General features: G+C 37.7%; 2 protein-coding genes across 7 annotated transcripts in view; one reads left to right on the top strand and one right to left on the bottom strand.

Moving 5' to 3' along the window:
- TPGS2 (tubulin polyglutamylase complex subunit 2) overlaps positions 1–4,798 on the bottom strand; it is a 74,188-nt gene extending 69,390 nt beyond the window's left edge. Inside the window, 1 exon segment of the mRNA XM_008691336.2 lies at positions 4,588–4,798. Within this exon segment, the coding sequence (XP_008689558.2) occupies positions 4,588–4,663 (76 nt within the window). The 5' untranslated portion in view covers positions 4,664–4,798.
- KIAA1328 (KIAA1328 ortholog) overlaps positions 4,798–16,870 on the top strand; it is a 355,285-nt gene continuing 343,212 nt past the window's right edge. For 3 of the 6 annotated variants that reach the window (XM_040632581.1, XM_040632580.1, XM_040632582.1), the window contains exons 1-3: positions 4,798–5,109; positions 11,700–11,735; positions 12,438–12,577. In XM_040632581.1, the coding sequence (XP_040488515.1) occupies positions 4,809–5,109; positions 11,700–11,735; positions 12,438–12,577 (477 nt within the window). In that variant the 5' untranslated portion in view covers positions 4,798–4,808. Of the gene's footprint in view, positions 5,359–11,699; positions 11,759–12,437; positions 12,578–16,870 lie in introns of all 6 variants that reach the window. The other 3 variants (XM_040632583.1, XM_008691371.2, XM_008691376.2) reach the window with 3 other exon arrangements.

The following is a 16,870-nucleotide window of genomic DNA, read 5'->3' as shown; positions in this document are numbered from 1 at the left end:
TAAGATATTGGGAACCATGGTACTATGGTGGAAAAACACCATGAGCTTCAAGCCATTAGACCTGGGCTAAGTCCTTGCTATGCCCTTGACTAGTTAGGATGGAAGATTTTATCTGTCCTTCAGGGATGGTGGCATTTGGTAATGTTCCACCAAAGCCAAGACAATGAATAGTAAATGTTATTATTCACATTTTATAGCAAGGATATTGAGGCTGAGAGGCTAGGCCACTCCAAGTGCCCAGACTTACTCCAAGTATGGGTCTAGTTAAGAGTTTATGTGCAAAAGTCTTTGTGTGCCCCTCTGCAAAGCCCTTTAGCAATCATCCTACGGAAATGCAGAGCCTAGCTTCAATTTGTCTTAGCAGTCTACTATTCCAACTTTTGTAGGACAGAATAATACAGAATTCTTTGTTAACAATCCAACTGGCTGCATAATGATGTCATCCGACTACACCCACAGGGTAGTCTAGTGTCTAGGGTTGCTGGAGGACACACAATATAAGTACCTGACATGAAGCTCTTGATTGCCAACCCTTCCACTTCAAATACATCCATCTTAAATAAGCAAACTGCCAGCTGTATGACACAGCTACTAGCTAAACAACTAGGAACAAGGGCACCCCACCTGGAAGTTCCCATTTTTAAAAGCCCTGGGTAACCTAGGAACAGATGGCTTGACTGTCCCGCACGTGAACTCCCACATTTAAGTTTTAAACATTTTATTTATTTATTTGTCAGAGAGAGAGAGCGTGCACGAGAGCATGCACAAGCAGGGGGATCGGAAGGCAGAGGGAGAACCATGCTCCCCGTTGAGCAAGGAGTCCAATGTGGGACTCGATCTCAGGACCCTGGAATCATGACCTGAGCCGAAGGCAGACGCCTTATAAAACTTTACACCCAAAAACCCAAATAATCCAATTATAAAATGGGCAGAAGACATGAAGAGACATTTCTCCAAAGAAGATATACAGATGGCTAACAGACACATGAAAAGATGATCATTACTTATCATCAAGGAAATACAAATCAAAATTACAATGAGATATCACCTCACTGCTGTCACAATGGCTAAAATTAAAAACACAAGAAACAACAAGTGTTAGTGAGGATGTGAAGAAAAAGGAACCCTCTTGCACTGCTGGTGGGAACGCAAACTGGTGCAGACACTGTGGAAAACAGTATAGACGTTCCTCAAAAAATTAAAAATAGAACTACCCTATGATTCAGTAATCACACTACTGGGTACTTACCCAAAGAATACAAAAACACTAATTTAAAGAGATACATGCACTCCTATGTTTACTGCAGCATTATTTACAGTAGCCAAACTATGGAAGCAGCCCAAGCATCCACTCACTGATAAAGGGACAAAGATGTGGTATACATATACAATGGAATATTATTCAACCATTAAAAATGAAATCTGGCCATTTTCAACAATATGGACAGAGCCAGAGGGTAGCGTGCTGAGTGAAATCAGTCAAAGACAAGTATCACATGATTTCACTCATATGTGGAATTTAAAAAACAAAACAAACAAGTGAGGGAAAGAAAAAAAGACAAACCAAGAAACAGACTTTTAGCTATAGAGAACTGATGGTTACCAGAGGGGAGGTGGGTGGGGTAATGGGGAAATAGAGGATAAGGATTAAAGAATACACTTACCATGATGAAAAAATTAAAATGATTTAAAACAAGAATTACAAAAAAAAAAAGGAGAGAAATCTAAGATGGAGAGATATATTATACAGTTGAACCTTGAATAATGCAGGGTTTGGGGTTATGAACTAACCCCCGATGAAGTTGAAAATCCACGTATAACTTTTGACTCTCCAAAAACTTTACTAATAGCCTCCCATGGGAAACCCTACTGATAACATAAACAGTTGATTAACACATATTTTGTATATGTATTATATACTGTATTATAATAAATTAGAAAAAAGGAAATGTTAAGAAAATCGAAAGAGAAAATACATTTATACTACTGTACTGTAAAAAAAAATCCATTTATAAATGTACCCACATGGTTCAAACCTGTGTTGTTCAAAAGTCAACTGAAATGATCTTGTTGCATCTCAGGTAGATCTTACACACTATATTTAATAAGCTGTTATCAAAATGTAACATTTCCCTACTCCTTGTTCCACTGTGTAGGAAACACTTTAACATCATAAAGAAATTCTTCCTCAGTTGATTGTTCAGCATTTCCTGATTTTAGCATTAGTTCTCTATAGGTTCTACTTTGCTCTTGTTCATTTTGTGAAATTGTGTTTAACAAGATGTCTACTTTAATGACATCCTTTCTAGTCAGTTGAAGCAAAGTCCAGGTATTTTAGCAGGTTTTTTGTGTATGGGAGAGAGATGTGAGCTTTCCTTTTTCTTTGCCCTTTTATCATCAATTGCCAAAGGACCCTTCCTTTTTTGCACATTTCTGCTCCCCTTTAAATTGCACAGCCAACCCCTTAAATAGCACCTACTTTGAAGTCACTTTCCTGCAGCCCTGCTCTGATCTACCCAGCGGTTACTGTTGTATTTTCAGATTGGGGTGGTTTTAAACTTTCTGTTGCTTCAACCAGCCTCTTTGCTGGCGTCATTTCTGGCTCTGCCTTTGCTTGCTACAGAGCCTTCCAGCAGTGAAGGAGGGGGGCAGGGACAGTGCTGTGATTTGTAGTTTTTTCTCTTTACTCATAGTTACTTTGCACTTTTGGCATTCTCTGTTTTTAAGTAGTGTTGGGCTTGGTTTTTGATAGAATTGTCATAGTTATGGAGTTATTTCACACATTATTTAGAGAGATTTTGGTGTGGTAGTTTGCTTACTACACACCCACCACTGACTTCAGCCACCTTGTTTTTAAAAATCCTCTCTATATATTTTCAAAACAAAAACCAAATGTGAAAAAATAAAAATATAATTGATTTTTTACTTATGATTAACTTGAAATTATTAGGTTTTGATTAAATTTATAAATAGTATTAGAACATTTACAGGAGGCCAGCTTCACTACAAATTTAATTATCAGAGTTGTTTAATTCCTTAGGTAGGTTTTGCCTGTGTTACCAGTTTGCCAGACATCTGATATGCTTAATAATAGATGGAATATATTAAATGCATAAATGAAATTTAAAATGTTTACAGTTATTTAATTATTTAGGTCTTTAAATTGAACTGACAACTTAAGGGAAATTTGGTTGGCCAGTCTTGAGTAGATTAAACATTAATCAAAAGAAATATCTTTTTTAATAAGGAGATAGGATATGATTGGTCTTGATGATTAGATCTCTCCTTGCCCAACTTTATTACTTCATTTCTAAAGTTTATTATTTCTCCCAAACATATAATGGTGTTTCGTCCTCATTTATTGCAGCATTTACTGTAGACACTGGGGAATACCAGGGAGAATAAGACAAAGTTCCTAAACCCATGGACTTCTATTACAGAAGAGACAGGCAAATTTTAAAAAGCAACCAAATAAGTAATTCCAAGTAGTGATAAAGCCATAAAGATTAAAAAATATATAAAGGATAAGGGAAGGTAATGATAGAGAAGGGTGTTATTAGAAGTATAGTCAGGTAAGGCTTCTCTGAGGTAATGATATTTAATCAGAGATTTGAATGGAGGGAAAGATAACTCCAGATTTGGGGGGGGCGGGGGGAGTCTAGTAAAGGCCTTGAAGCAGGAACAAGCTTAGTGAGTTTATGGTACAAGGAGGCCACTGTGGCCAAAAAGAGAGTAAAAATAGGTCAGAAAGACAGATGAGGGCAGATCATAACGGACTTAAGGGTCACGGTACAGGTTTTGGATTTTATTATAAATATAATAGAAAGGCATCAAAACATGCCACCCAGCCCACTTAGGCTCCTTTTTTCTTCCTTGGTTATCTGGCTAACTTCAATTTGTTTTTCAAAATCTAGCATCATCTGTAGGACATATTCCTTAACTGCCTGACTCCCCAGAGAAGGTCAATCACTTCCTCCTGTGTGCTATTTCAGAGCCGTAATAGATGACTACTGGTCGCCTTTCAACACTTCTTGGGGGGGATCTAAGCTGTTGATTTTTTCAGTGTGACACAGCAGCGGCTGATAAGTAAAGGTTCAGTAAAGGAAAAACTAACCCATTCAGAGGCGCAAGCCTCGACTCCTTCCAACCACTTGGTGTGCGGTACCCGGAGGCGCGTGGGAATTGCTGCCCTGGGAGGCTACGTGCAGCGTTCCCCCGCTCTCTGCTACCAGAGGAAGGGCTTGCGTTTCAAGGATACTCCACCAAGAATGCCCCTCGGGAAACCCAACGTCCCCACTGTCAGGTGCCTGCTGCCTCCCTTTTGGGCACCTTTGCCTGTCCTTCCTGGGGCCTGGGGTGGGACTGGGTTGGAGGTGGGGGGACCTTTGGCTTCCCAGCTCTGCGTCCGAACACTCCCCGCAAACGCTCCCCTGGCCTAGTCACACACCCGGCTGCCCTCTCCTCCTTAACAACGGAAGTCACCGCAGCAATGCCCACTGGAGCACAGGGTCCACGTCGACCCTCCTTGCTTCTAGTGTACATCCCCTCATTCCGCCGTCTCCTTCCACGGCTTCCCGCCCCACTCACCTAGGATGCGGGTGATGCCCAGGGTCAGCTTCTCGAGGTGCGGCTTGCTGCAGCCCGGGGACGGCGTCTCCTCCATAGCTCGCGTCCCCGCTCCGCGCGCGGCCGGGGCAGCGGCGGGGACCGGGCGGGAGGGCTAGACACCGCCCCACAGGCTCGGCCATCAAGTTCACGGCATGCCGGGAGTTGTAGTGCTTGGCGCCTGAGAGCGCTGCGGCGCGGAGATGGGAGGCCCGGGCTGCTCTGGGAGTAGTAATTCAGCGGCACTTTCGCTCCCGCTTCCCCGGCGGTCGCTTCACACCACGCCGCCGAGACACAGCGACTCTTCTGCCGGGACCCTACCGCCCCGGCGGGGCAGACCGCGCAAGCGGGGGCGGGCCTCTGAGCGGTGCGGCCAATGGGGACTGGGCCTGAAGGCCGGGGCGGGGTGGCCCCGGCGCGACGCCGGGAGTGGCGGTTGTTTCAAGATGGCGGACGTGGCGGGCCCCTCCCGCCGGGGCGCGGCGGCGTTCTGGAGCCGGGACTGTATCCTTTGCCCGCCTGGCAGGGGGCGCCGGCGCCCTCCCCGGGGCGGCGAGCGGTCGCGTGAGACTCTGAGTGGAGGGGCGAAGCTCTATGCTGTCCCCGGGGGCGGGGCCGTCCATTCCGGCAGCCGTGTAGGTGCTGGGCTTTCCCCTGGCTGGGCTGTTAGGTAGCAGAGAGGCTGTTTCTATCTCCAGGCTGGAGCTCTAAGTGTGGGGACTCAGCCTTGATGTTTCCCAGCCCTCCTTGGCGGTGAGCTTTGGAAAGATGGCCTAGAATCGTGGCCCTGCGGGGGGCTGGGAGGGTCCCTCTGACCGTGGTGACCTCAAGCCGGCTGAGTCTCTGCGGGGGGACTGGTGTTGGCTGGACAGGGAGCCTTTTTGTCTTGGTTTAGGACTGTCCTTGGTCTGCGTTGTTGGGAGCAAGTCAGGACCTTTTCAGACTTCGAAGGCCTGTCAGTGATGATTTACTTTTATGTTGGGATTTTCGGAGAGGTGTGGGGCCGAACGTGGTCTGGTGATGCTGGTTATGGAATGAAAAGCGTTGCAAATCATTACTGCTGGAAGTAGTGTTGATTTACGTATGGATTGTGGATCACCACTGGCAGGATTGAAGTTCTTGGATTGTTCTGGTGTTGGAGAAGCTGTGGAGCTTTTACTGTTGTGGTGGTGTTCCCAATTCAATACTGTGTTGAGATGTGTGCCAGAACTAGTTCGTTCTCTGGTTTAGGTTGACTCTCCCAGCCTGATCCTTTCCTGGTAAGTGACTTGACTTTTGTTAGAGGAGTGTTAGAGGAAGGGAGGGCAATCCGTGTATTGGGTGCCTGCGGAGCAGGTCTTTTTGTCTGTTTGCTAGGATTGATGATAGCATTATTTGAGCATTGCTGTTAACTTTGGCGGAATCATTCTCTGCACATTCTACTTAGCGCCCAGTGAAACTTATGAAATTATATTATCAGTTTTCTTTATTACAGTACTAGGATTACAGTGTCATGTGGAGGGAGGGATATTTTTGCATTCTTGCTGCTCAATGTTTAGTGTTAGGCACTTTCTAAGCATAATTACGATTCGTCTCTGATAGGTGGGTGACAGTCAAGTAAAATCATGCACATACACTGTGGATGAAAACATACTAATGCACTGTGCACATTAAATATTTTTTTCCATATATATCAGGAAGGACGCAAAAAGAATATGTGCATTGGGAACTGGGCTGAATTAGGAAGTCAGGAAATTGGGATGAATCTTCTCATGAAACCCTGTGCTTGCAATGATAGAATTTTTGATGGAGGAGATATTTGAAGGTTAACAGCTTATAAAGTACTTTTTTAGTATAATCACTTTCATAACCACCTATGTGGTTTTGGTTATTATTCTTTAACTTTATGTATGACCAATGGAATTGTTCTGATAGGTATAAATGGGGGGGGGCAGTGTATTGCTGTGACACTGATTAAGTTAATAGGTGAATAAACTGAACCTGTGCTTTTGGTTGAAGCAGCCCTGTATGCTCACTTATTCATATGGTCATATTATTCCTTATTTCACATAGAAGTCCGGCATCTTCTCTTTTCTCTTACATTCTCCCTTACTTTGAAAATTAATGTGAAATACTCATCTTCCCATTGAAAGTGAAGAAAATGGTGGGAAATGGTGGTGATTACATTGATAGAAATTCCGATGTTTGAAATGAATTGCAAGGTTACTAGTATTACCCATTTCCCCCACCTATTCCACATAATGACCAATTATCATCCAGCCTCAGATATTTTCATTTTAAATGTCCGTAGGGCACAAAAGCAATGTCAAGTGTAAATTTGCTACTGAGTGTTTGCTAAAAAGCATAAGGATAGTTATGAATCATTGGGTTTAAGCATGTGTCTTTGGATCTGGATCTCTTTTTCTGTTACACGGATCACTTCCTAGACCACCCCATAGGCGTAAAAGGAGTAAAATACCAAAAAGTATGTACGTATAATCAGGTATTCCTTTCACACTATTGAAAGACGGATTTTCAGTGCTTTGCCTAAACAATTAGAGGAATGTGATTGAGATATTTCCCAGTCCTAGATGTTTCTGTCATGTGAGGACAGATCATCTGTGACTAAACGTCATCTTTTTTACTTTTGTCTTTATGAGTTATTCATCTCCTGCAGAGTATGATTCAGCAATGCTGTTTTGCACAAGGTATATTTTTATACCTTATGTGTAAACAAATGAGTATGCCATGTTGTCATTTTATGGGTTAAATCCGCAAGTAAAATATGCCCCTTCGGCCATAAACTGCTTTTTTCCTCCTTCATTATAGCTCCTGGTAATATCAAAAGAAATTAGTGTTTCTGCAGTATCCATATTTGATTGGGTAAATATACCCCAGTGTATTATCCTTAACAGTATTTTTAACTTGATATTAACAAATATGAATTATGAGGGACTTACTTGGTCAAAACATTGCAGTAGCTATAATCCATGCCATTGAATATTCAATTAAAAATAGAATCTTTATGTTGATGTTAAAATAATATACTAGCCAGGAAAGTCTTTGGGGTCAATAATAATTACACACACATGTGTTGCTGGTAAGTGATTGAAACTCAAAAGGTTAGAGTGTGAAGTACTAAGTTTATTTTCTTCAGCTCTTGGTGATCTGAAATAGATATGTTTCTTCCTCTGTATTCTACCTTGGGTTTCTAATTACTGCTTTAATTCTGGGGATTTAGAGTTTGGTACCAGCATTAAGGATGCTTTATAATTTACTGTACTTTTCTTAAGAAAGAACTTCCAAAGATATCAAAGTAGAACTGAGGTGGCATAAAGAACCCAATGAGAGTTCCAATATACATTTGGTGTATATTATCTCTTTGACTTTCCCATAAATATGTTTGTATATTTTTTAAACTTTGTATTTGAAGAAAGTAAATATTTGGGTTCTTCAGATAGTGAGATGAAGATAGATTACAAATGATAAGAAAGGATATGTGGGATGGATGCAATTTCAAATATTTTTAGGCTCATTTTTTAAAACTTGTTAAGATCAATTTATTTAGCATTTTTATATTGAAAAGATATTTAGCATGGATGTAGCTAGTGGGTTTTACCCCCACATTTTGAAATTTTCCTCTACCTTTCAAGGGACTTCTGACTGGTCTAAGAATTAAAATGACATGAGAAGATTAAGAGGAGAAAAATGAAACTTAATTAGGTTCATATGGGGAATCCACATATATGTGAGAGATTCCAAAGATAAGCAAAATGAGTTATGCTTGTCATTCCGAACTAAGGAGAAGGGAGTAGGGGTCTGGGACTTTCAAGGAAAGGAGAGCAATTCTTAGGAAGATAAAAAGGAATAAATGTTTGGTAAACAAATGTTTTCTGGGCCTTTTAGAAACAATGGGACATAGAGAGGAATTTTAACAGACTTTGCTAAATTCCTCCCTACCACCTCTTGTTTATATTATACTGTGGTTATTTATGGCGGTATCTCCCTTCTGGGAGCAGGTCCTCTATCCAAAGTCTTTTAGGCAGTCAGTGGGGAGGTCAAAGTTTCTTCATAGTCTTTTGGCCCTTGATGGTTTTCAGCTCAAAACAATCCGCATTCGAAAATGGCGCATCTTGGGGTGGTAGGTAATGAACCCCAACAAGATAAAAACAGACAATACCAAAGAGTTGCTGGGCAGTGCCTCATAGAATTAAATATCACTTTCATTCTTTCATAGGTGGTTTACTATGAGCCAGGCATTTTTTCACGTTCGGAGATAACAAACATTGAACAAAACCAGTGGAAAATCCTCACCCACTTGGTGCTTACATTTTAGTGAGATGAGATGAGGCCATGAATAAGTAAAATATGTTGTAGGTCCAATAATTATTGGTGATATGAGGAAAAAGCAGAAAAAGGGTAGCTATCATGAGGGTCTTTGTGTCTGCTTTTATGCCAGTACCATACTGTTTTGATTACTGTAGCTTTGTAATATAGATTGAAATTAGGAAGTGTGATGCTTAACCTTATTCTTAAGATTGCCTTGGCTATTTGGGGTCTTTTGTGGTTCCATACAAATTTTAGGATTGTTCATTCTAGTTCTGTGAAAAATTGCATTGGAATTTTGATAGAGGTTGCACTGAATCTGTAGATTGCTTTGAGCAGTATAGACATTTTAACAATATTAATTATTCCTATTTATAAGCATGGAATATCTTTCTATTTGTGTCTTCAGTTTCTTTCATAGTGTCTTAAAGTTTTCAGTGTATAGGTCTTTCACCTCCTTGGTTAAATTTATTTCTAGGTATTCTTTTTGATACAGTTGTAAATGGGATTGTTTTCTTAATTTCCCTTTCTGTTATTCATGTGTAGAAACAACAGCTTTTTGCGTATTGATTTTGTATCTTGCAACTTTGCTGAATTCATTTATTCTAACAGTTTTTTGGTAAAGCCTTTAGGGTTTTCTATATGTAATATTATGTCATCTGCAAATAAAGCTTATGAAAGATCTCTACAGTTTGTTTTTCTTAAATAGGAAGCAAAGTGGTATCAGGTTTGAGAGCAGAAAGTATAAGATACTTGATGAGCTTCTTGGGGCACCTGGGTGGTGCAGTTGGTTAATCATCTGACTTGGCTTCAGCTCAGGTTGTGTTCTCAGGGTCCTGAGGTGGAGTCCCACATGGGCACTCAATGCACTCAATGCAGAGTCTTACTTGGACTGTCTCTCCCTTTGCCCCTATGCCCCACCCCCGCTCCCCCTCTCTCAAATAAATAAATCTTTAAAAAAATGAAATACTTGATGAGCTTCCAAATCTGGGTGCAGCTGAGTTGGGTCCTCAGTGGCTGGTCTGTTCCAGCTGTGAGCAGTCTTCTTTGTGACTATTCTAGGGAGGTGTAGTATGTTTCCCAGATTCAGTTACATTAGTCTTTCCATAGGTCAGCTTTGGAGAATATTCTGCAAATTCATCACAACTGTATCTTCTAATTGAGGACACTGCCAATTGGAGCTTGTCCTGAATCATCTTGAATTTTCTTCCCTTGGGTAACTTTTCTCTTGTCTGTATCTCCAACAGCAAATAATTAAATATTTATTGAGTGCCTACTGTGTCTGCTAGTCCCAAGGGATATAAAAAAAAAAAATGATTGGTGTTTGCTGTAGAAGAGCCTGCACAATTTCATTTTGTTAGTCTTTTAGATTGGGTGCCAGTGAATTTATAAATTCTCTCTGCTCCACTGTTACCCACTATCAGGTTCCTTGGTCTAGTGCGGTCTAATTTTTGTTTGTTTACTTGTCTTATGCCCCTTAAAATTTTCTAAGCTCCATGTCCGATGTCTGAGGGAATTTCAAGTTTAGGCATACTACTTAACAGCCAAAGTCTTGAATCTTGTGATAGTATGTGTGCGCTGCAGGGAGCTATTAGAAATCACCTGATGGCTCAGACAGTAGCACTATTTTTGTATTCCTCAATTCTTCTACGGATGCTAAGCATTTACAATCAGCACTCCTTGAAAAGATTCTATAGCTATGGTTGGTCCTGAACTGAAATATATTGAGTTTTTGAACATGTTATTTAATCTGTTTTACTCCAGCCTTTACCTGGAAGGAAATTTTCAATAAATTTGTCTAGAAATCTTAGAAAAGAAAGCATTTTGTAAAAGAACAGAAAACTGGAATTTTCTAAGTCATTTGGAAAAATTTGTTTAGACACTTCACGGAAGTGTAAAAGAAGGTTATCAAATTGTGGACGTATCTGGATATAGATAGAGTTCTGAATAAAATTTTGTTTCTGAAAAGAAAGCTTTATTATATTGGTTCTTCTGTAGCAGTGGTATGATCTTAGCCTTTCTAAATTTCTCCTTTTGAAATTCAAAATAGTTCTTTTTGTTTTATATTTCTTCCACTTGTGGGGCACCTGGGTAGCTCAGTTGGCTAGGCCTCGGACTCTTGATTTCGGCTCAGATCATATTCTCAGGGTTGTGAGATCAAGCCACACTTTGGTCTCCACGCTGGGCATGGAGCCTGCTTAAGATTCTCTCTCCAGCTACCCGTCCTTAAAAAAAAAAAAAAGTTTAAGTTTCTTCCACTTGTTAAATAGTAGGGCTTCTTGGGACATTTCATGAATGCACTGCAGAAGAAAAAAACCTTTGTGTTTGCATGATTGACTTGCCCTCAAACAGTGTTTATTCTTCAAAGCTAAAGCTCATTTTGAAATTATCTATTCATGTCTAAAGTAACTTACCAGTTCTCCAATTAAAAAAAAAAAAAAAACTGGAGCATTTAACTCCTTGTTTACTAAAGGAAAGAAAATGAAAGGAACTTAACAGAATTTATAGGGTAGGGTATCTCACTTGGGAATAAGCATGGATGAAAGGTCTATGGAACAAGGCCTTTCAAAAATTTTATAAAACATATAGTTATGGATATGTAAAGGTGAACTTTAAAGGACTACTAATTTTGCTACATTTATCTTATGCATTCCTTTCTAGTTTTGTTTTTAAAAGTTTGTTATAAATTCCCAGGTAAAAAGAAATTAGGAATTAGAAGTACAAATAGAGGCAGCGTTTGGATGTTGGATGATCTTTTCTAGTATTTTCCTTCATGACCTTCTTCATAGTTTCTGATGAAGAACAATCAGTAGTATATGTTCCAGGTATGATTTTCTGTATTAATTTGGTAAGCTTCCTTTGCTTCTTAAGTGTTAGGAGAAAATAAAACAGTTGGACCACTTTGCAGGAATAACTATGTGCAGAACAATCCATTGGAAAGTAATTAAAAAAAATATGTAGTTAGACCTTACTAAGTTTTGAAATACTGCCTTATTTTAGGGGCTGGTCGGGCAAGTGAGCTTTTGATGAATTTGTAGAATACTACATTCATCTATTAAAGAGCAAAACATTCTTACATTTTATATTACAAATAATAGCCTAAATTCAAAGAAAAATGAGAAAACTTCTTGATATAGGGTTTATGTGATAGACTGTTTAAAGCTTATTGGTTATTACTAAATGAGTAGTAAAACTGACCCATTGAAGGTATCCTAATTATGCGAAAAATCAGATTTTTAATTTCCCCTATATTAGGGTATGTATTGTATGTTGTAATTTATTGGTTTTAATGTGACTTATGAATTTTCATATCACCTTTTAAAAATATTTCAATTGAATCTTAAATGTATTCAGAACATAGTCTTTCCATGATTCATTATTTACTAAGAGGTTTAAAATAAAGTTTATAAAATAAGAGTTTTCCCTGTCAGGTCCCATAAAGAGGTATGTCAGAGAAGAGCTTCATGGGGGGTGAGTTTAAGAGGATAAAGTATAATTTTGATATTTTGTTTGATGGAAATCCTTAGGAATTTCTACAGAAGGAAATACCAAATCAAGACACAAGTTAAGTCCAAAAGCTGATGTTAAGCTTAAGACTTCCGGGGTTACTGCCGCTTCAATCTCCATGGAGTCTTTAAAAGGTGCAGGAGATTCAGTAGATGAACAGGTCAGTAATTTGCCTTTTTTTTCCCCTTATTCTCCAATCTTTATAAATGCAGACCAATAAGTGATTTTTCTATGCTGACCAATTACCGATAGAAAAGGGTAGAAGAGTCTTTGAAAGAACGTTAGATAATCTACAAGCAATCTTAAAAGGTAAGGAGGATTCTAGAATGCTTTACATTATGAATATGTAGATTACTCAGAGGTTTTGCTCTAAAATGTCTAGGCTTGCCTTAAGCCTTAGTTAAGAAAAATTTATTGTTTTAGTATGTTTCAAAAGACCTACATCCTGATCTATGTGAAATTAGTAAATCAAAATGACAATCATTTTTTCTTTTACTAAGTGTGCTTTATGATTTTTGTTCTTGTGAATTTGTTAGATGATGATGTATAAACCTTTATATATAAGAAAGAAACTTTGTTAAAATTCTCCTACATTATTATTATTTCCTTCACTTTAAAAGTATCATAAGGACTCCATAGCCCAGTCATTGATTTCTCCTTCATCTTTGCTTTTGTGTTAGTATCTGTACATTCTTTTGCTACATGTCCTTATCTGATAGGTTTATTTTACTTTACCTTTTGTTCAGGTTAAGTCAGGGTTTGGCAATCTATGACTTATAGGCCTGATTTCCTTGCTGCCTGTTTAGTGAATAAAGTTTTACTGGAACATGGTCATACTTATTCTTTTAATATTATTGCTGCTTTTCTATTCTGATGGTAAAGTTGATACCATAATGTTGTTGGTCCAGAAAGCCAAAGTATTTACTGTTGAACCCTTTCAGAGAAAATGTTTTTTTAATCCTGGTTAACATTCTTGAGGACATTTCCAATATTTAGTTTGTTACTGATGATTATGTTTAGTAGTCTGTGGGATTTAACTGTGACTTGCCCAAAAGGCCTGCTTAGTCACTTGGATCTCCATTGTACCCACTTTACACTGGGATGTGAATAGTAGTTGAATTTGCAGGATCTTATCAAAATTGAAAGTGTTTTTTCATAAAATGGTTTGTGCATTTTATATTGAACAATGACCTTCTTTTGGATTAAGTCCATATTTTTTTATGATTCTGTTGGCTTAATTCTTTGTTGGGCTATTTCATTGGCTTTGGTAATTATAGTATATATCTTTAACTTATCACAGCCTATTTAAAGTTATATTTTCCACTTTACCTGTAACTTTGAGGACCTTTCAACCGTTTGTGTCTTGACTTTTATGATATTGTCATACACTTTACTTCTATAAGTAAATCCCCAATACATTGTTATTACTTTTGCTTTAATATTCAACTCTTTTTTTCAGATTTACCTATAATTCACATATCATAAAACTTACCCTTTTAAAATGTACAATTCATTATTTCTTTTTGTATATTCACAGAGTTGTGGATCCATCACCACAATCTAATTCCGAAACATTTTCATCATCCCAGAAAGAAACTGCATATGCATTAGCAGTCACTTCCCATTTTCTTTTCATCTCAGCCCCTAACAACCACTAATCTACTTTAGTCTCTATAGATTGGTCTATTCTGGGCATTTCATGTAAATGGAATCCTATAATATGTGGCCTATTGTGGCTGTCTTCTTTCACTTAGCATAATGATTTCAAGGTTTATCTATGGGGTATCATGTATTATTACTTCATTACTTTTTGTAGCTGAGTATATATTCATCCATTCACCAGTTGAAGGACTTTGGGTTGTTAGGCTTTTTGGCTATATGAATAATGTTGCTATGAATTAGTTCATGTACAAGTTTTTGTGTGGATATATGTTTTTAGTTCTCTTGGGTATTTGCCTAGAAGTAGAATTGCTGGGTCATGTAGTAATTCTGTTTAACCTTTTGATGAACTGCCAAAATGGCTATACCAATTTACATATTACCAGCAACATATGAATAAGGATTGCAGTTTCTCCACATTCTTGCCAACACTTCATAGCCATCCTTTTTATTATAACCATCCTAGTCAGTATGAAGAGGTATCTCATTGTGGTTTTGATTTGTATTTCCCTAATGACTAATAATAATCATTTCTTTATGAGCTTCTTGGCCATTTATATATGTTTAGAGAAATGTCCATTCAGATACTTTTCAGTTGGGTTATTTGTCTTCTTACTAATGAAGTTAGAAGAGTTCTTTATACATTCCATCTTCAAGTCCCTTAGAAGATATATGATCTGCAAACAGTTTCTCTCATTCTCTGCATTATCTTTCCCTTTCTTATTGGTGTCATTTGAAGCATGAAAGTTTTAATTTTGAAGTCCAGTTTATCAGTTTTTTTCAGTTACCTGTGTTTTGCTGTCATATCTAAAAAATCATTGCCTAGTTCAAGTTCTTAAAGATTTACACCAATATTTTCTTCTAAGAGTTTTATAGTTTTAGGTATTACATTTAGTCTTTGATCCATTTTGATTTAGTTTTTGTATGGAGTGACCCAAATTCATTCTGTTGTATGTGGATATCCACTTGTCCCAGCATCATTTGTTAAGATTATTCCTTTCCTTTTGATTGTTCTGGTACCCTGTTGAAAATCCCTTAACCATGTAAATTTAAGGGTTTATTTGTGAATTCTTGATTCTATTCCATTGATTAACATTTCTATTTTTATGCCAATACCAAGATAATTACCATCTGGAATTTTTTTTGGAGTCAGGAAATGTAGGTCCTCCAAGTTTGATTTGCTTTTTCAAGATTTTGGCTGTTCTGCATCCCTTGAATTTCTATAGGGGTTGTAGATTCACCTTGGCAATTTTTGTACAAGGGTCAGCCTGAATTTTGATAGCAAGTGCAGTAAATCTTCAGATAAGTTTGGAGAGTATTCTCAATAATATCAGTTCTTCCAGTTCTTGAATATGGTGTATGATGAGATAGCTTTCATTTACGTAGGTCTTCCTTAATTTCTTTCAGCAATGTTTTGTAGTTTTAGGTGTACATATCTTGTACTCTTTTTGTTCAGTTTATTTCTAAAGATTAGGTATTTTATGCTTTTTTGATGCTATTATTAATGGAATTGTTTTCTTAATTTTATTTTTGAGTTATTTGTTGCTAGTGAATGGAAATACAGTTGATTTTGTCTAACGGTTTTGTATCCTGGAACCTTTCTAAATTCACTTATTAATTTGAATTTAATAGTTTTTGGTGAATTTCTTATAATTTTATATATATATGATTATGCCATTTGTGAATAGAGGTAGTTTTACATCTCCCTTTCCAATTTGGATTCCTTTTTTTTAAATTGCGTTTTAAAGAGGTTCAAATAATTAAACAAAAGGCTTTTATTTTTATGGGTTTTTTAAAAGATTTATTTATTTTAGAGAGAAAGCATGAATGAGAGAGGGAGAAAGACTCTCAAGCAGACTCTGTGCTGAGCATGAAGCCTGATGTCATACTTCATCTCATGACCCCGAGATCAAGACCTAAGCTGAAATCAAGAGTCAGAACATAGGCGCCCCTCAACAAAAGGCTTTTAAATTTACCTGTGTAGTTACCATATCTGTTGTTTTCTATTTGATATCATTGGTATTCTCCATCTGCTTAAAGTACTTCCTTTAACATAATGATAGTTCAGGTACACTGGAATGGATATTTTGGCTTTTGTATGCCTGAAGAAGTCTGTTTCACTTTCATTTTTACTGTTATAGATTTTGAGTTGATAGGTTTTTTTCCTTTAGTACTTTAATGATGTCATTGCACTGTTGCCTGGTTTCACTGTTTTTGAGAAGTCTGCTGTCATTCTTACTTTTATCCTTTTGTATTTAGTATGTGAGTTTAAACTACTTTTAGGATTTTCCTTTTATTCCTAGTTTCAAGCAATTTGATTATAGTATGCCTTGAACTTATTTTCTAAATGTGTCTTTTGGTTGGGGTTTGTTGAGTCTTTTGGATTGGAGAGTTTATTAGTTTTCATAAAATTGGGAAAATTTTGGGCCATTATGTGTTGAGATACTATTATTTTTCGAGGACTCCAGTTATGCAGGGATTAGGTCACTTGAGGTTACTCCACAGCTTTTTGCTTATTTTTTTGTTGCCAGTTTTTGTTGTTGTTCTGTGTTTATCTGTAGATGGTTTGTATTGCTTTTTCTCAAATTCATTAATAGTCTTCTGTCACTAGTCTCATTCAGTGTATTTTTTATATAAGTGTTTTTATCTCTAGAAGTTCAGTTTGGGTCTTTTGTTTTTATTTATATATTTCATGTCTCTACTTAAAATGCTGGGTCTTCTACTTTCTTGAACATATGGAATATAACTATTTTAATGTTCTTGTTTATAATTCTATCATCTGAGTTATTTATGG

Source organism: Ursus maritimus, unplaced genomic scaffold (assembly GCF_017311325.1).
Source record: "Ursus maritimus isolate PB19 unplaced genomic scaffold, ASM1731132v1 scaffold_18, whole genome shotgun sequence".
NCBI classification, from domain to species: domain Eukaryota; kingdom Metazoa; phylum Chordata; class Mammalia; order Carnivora; family Ursidae; genus Ursus; species Ursus maritimus.
Note: the sequence above shows the minus strand (reverse complement) of the source record. Positions and strands in the feature narration are given on the sequence as shown.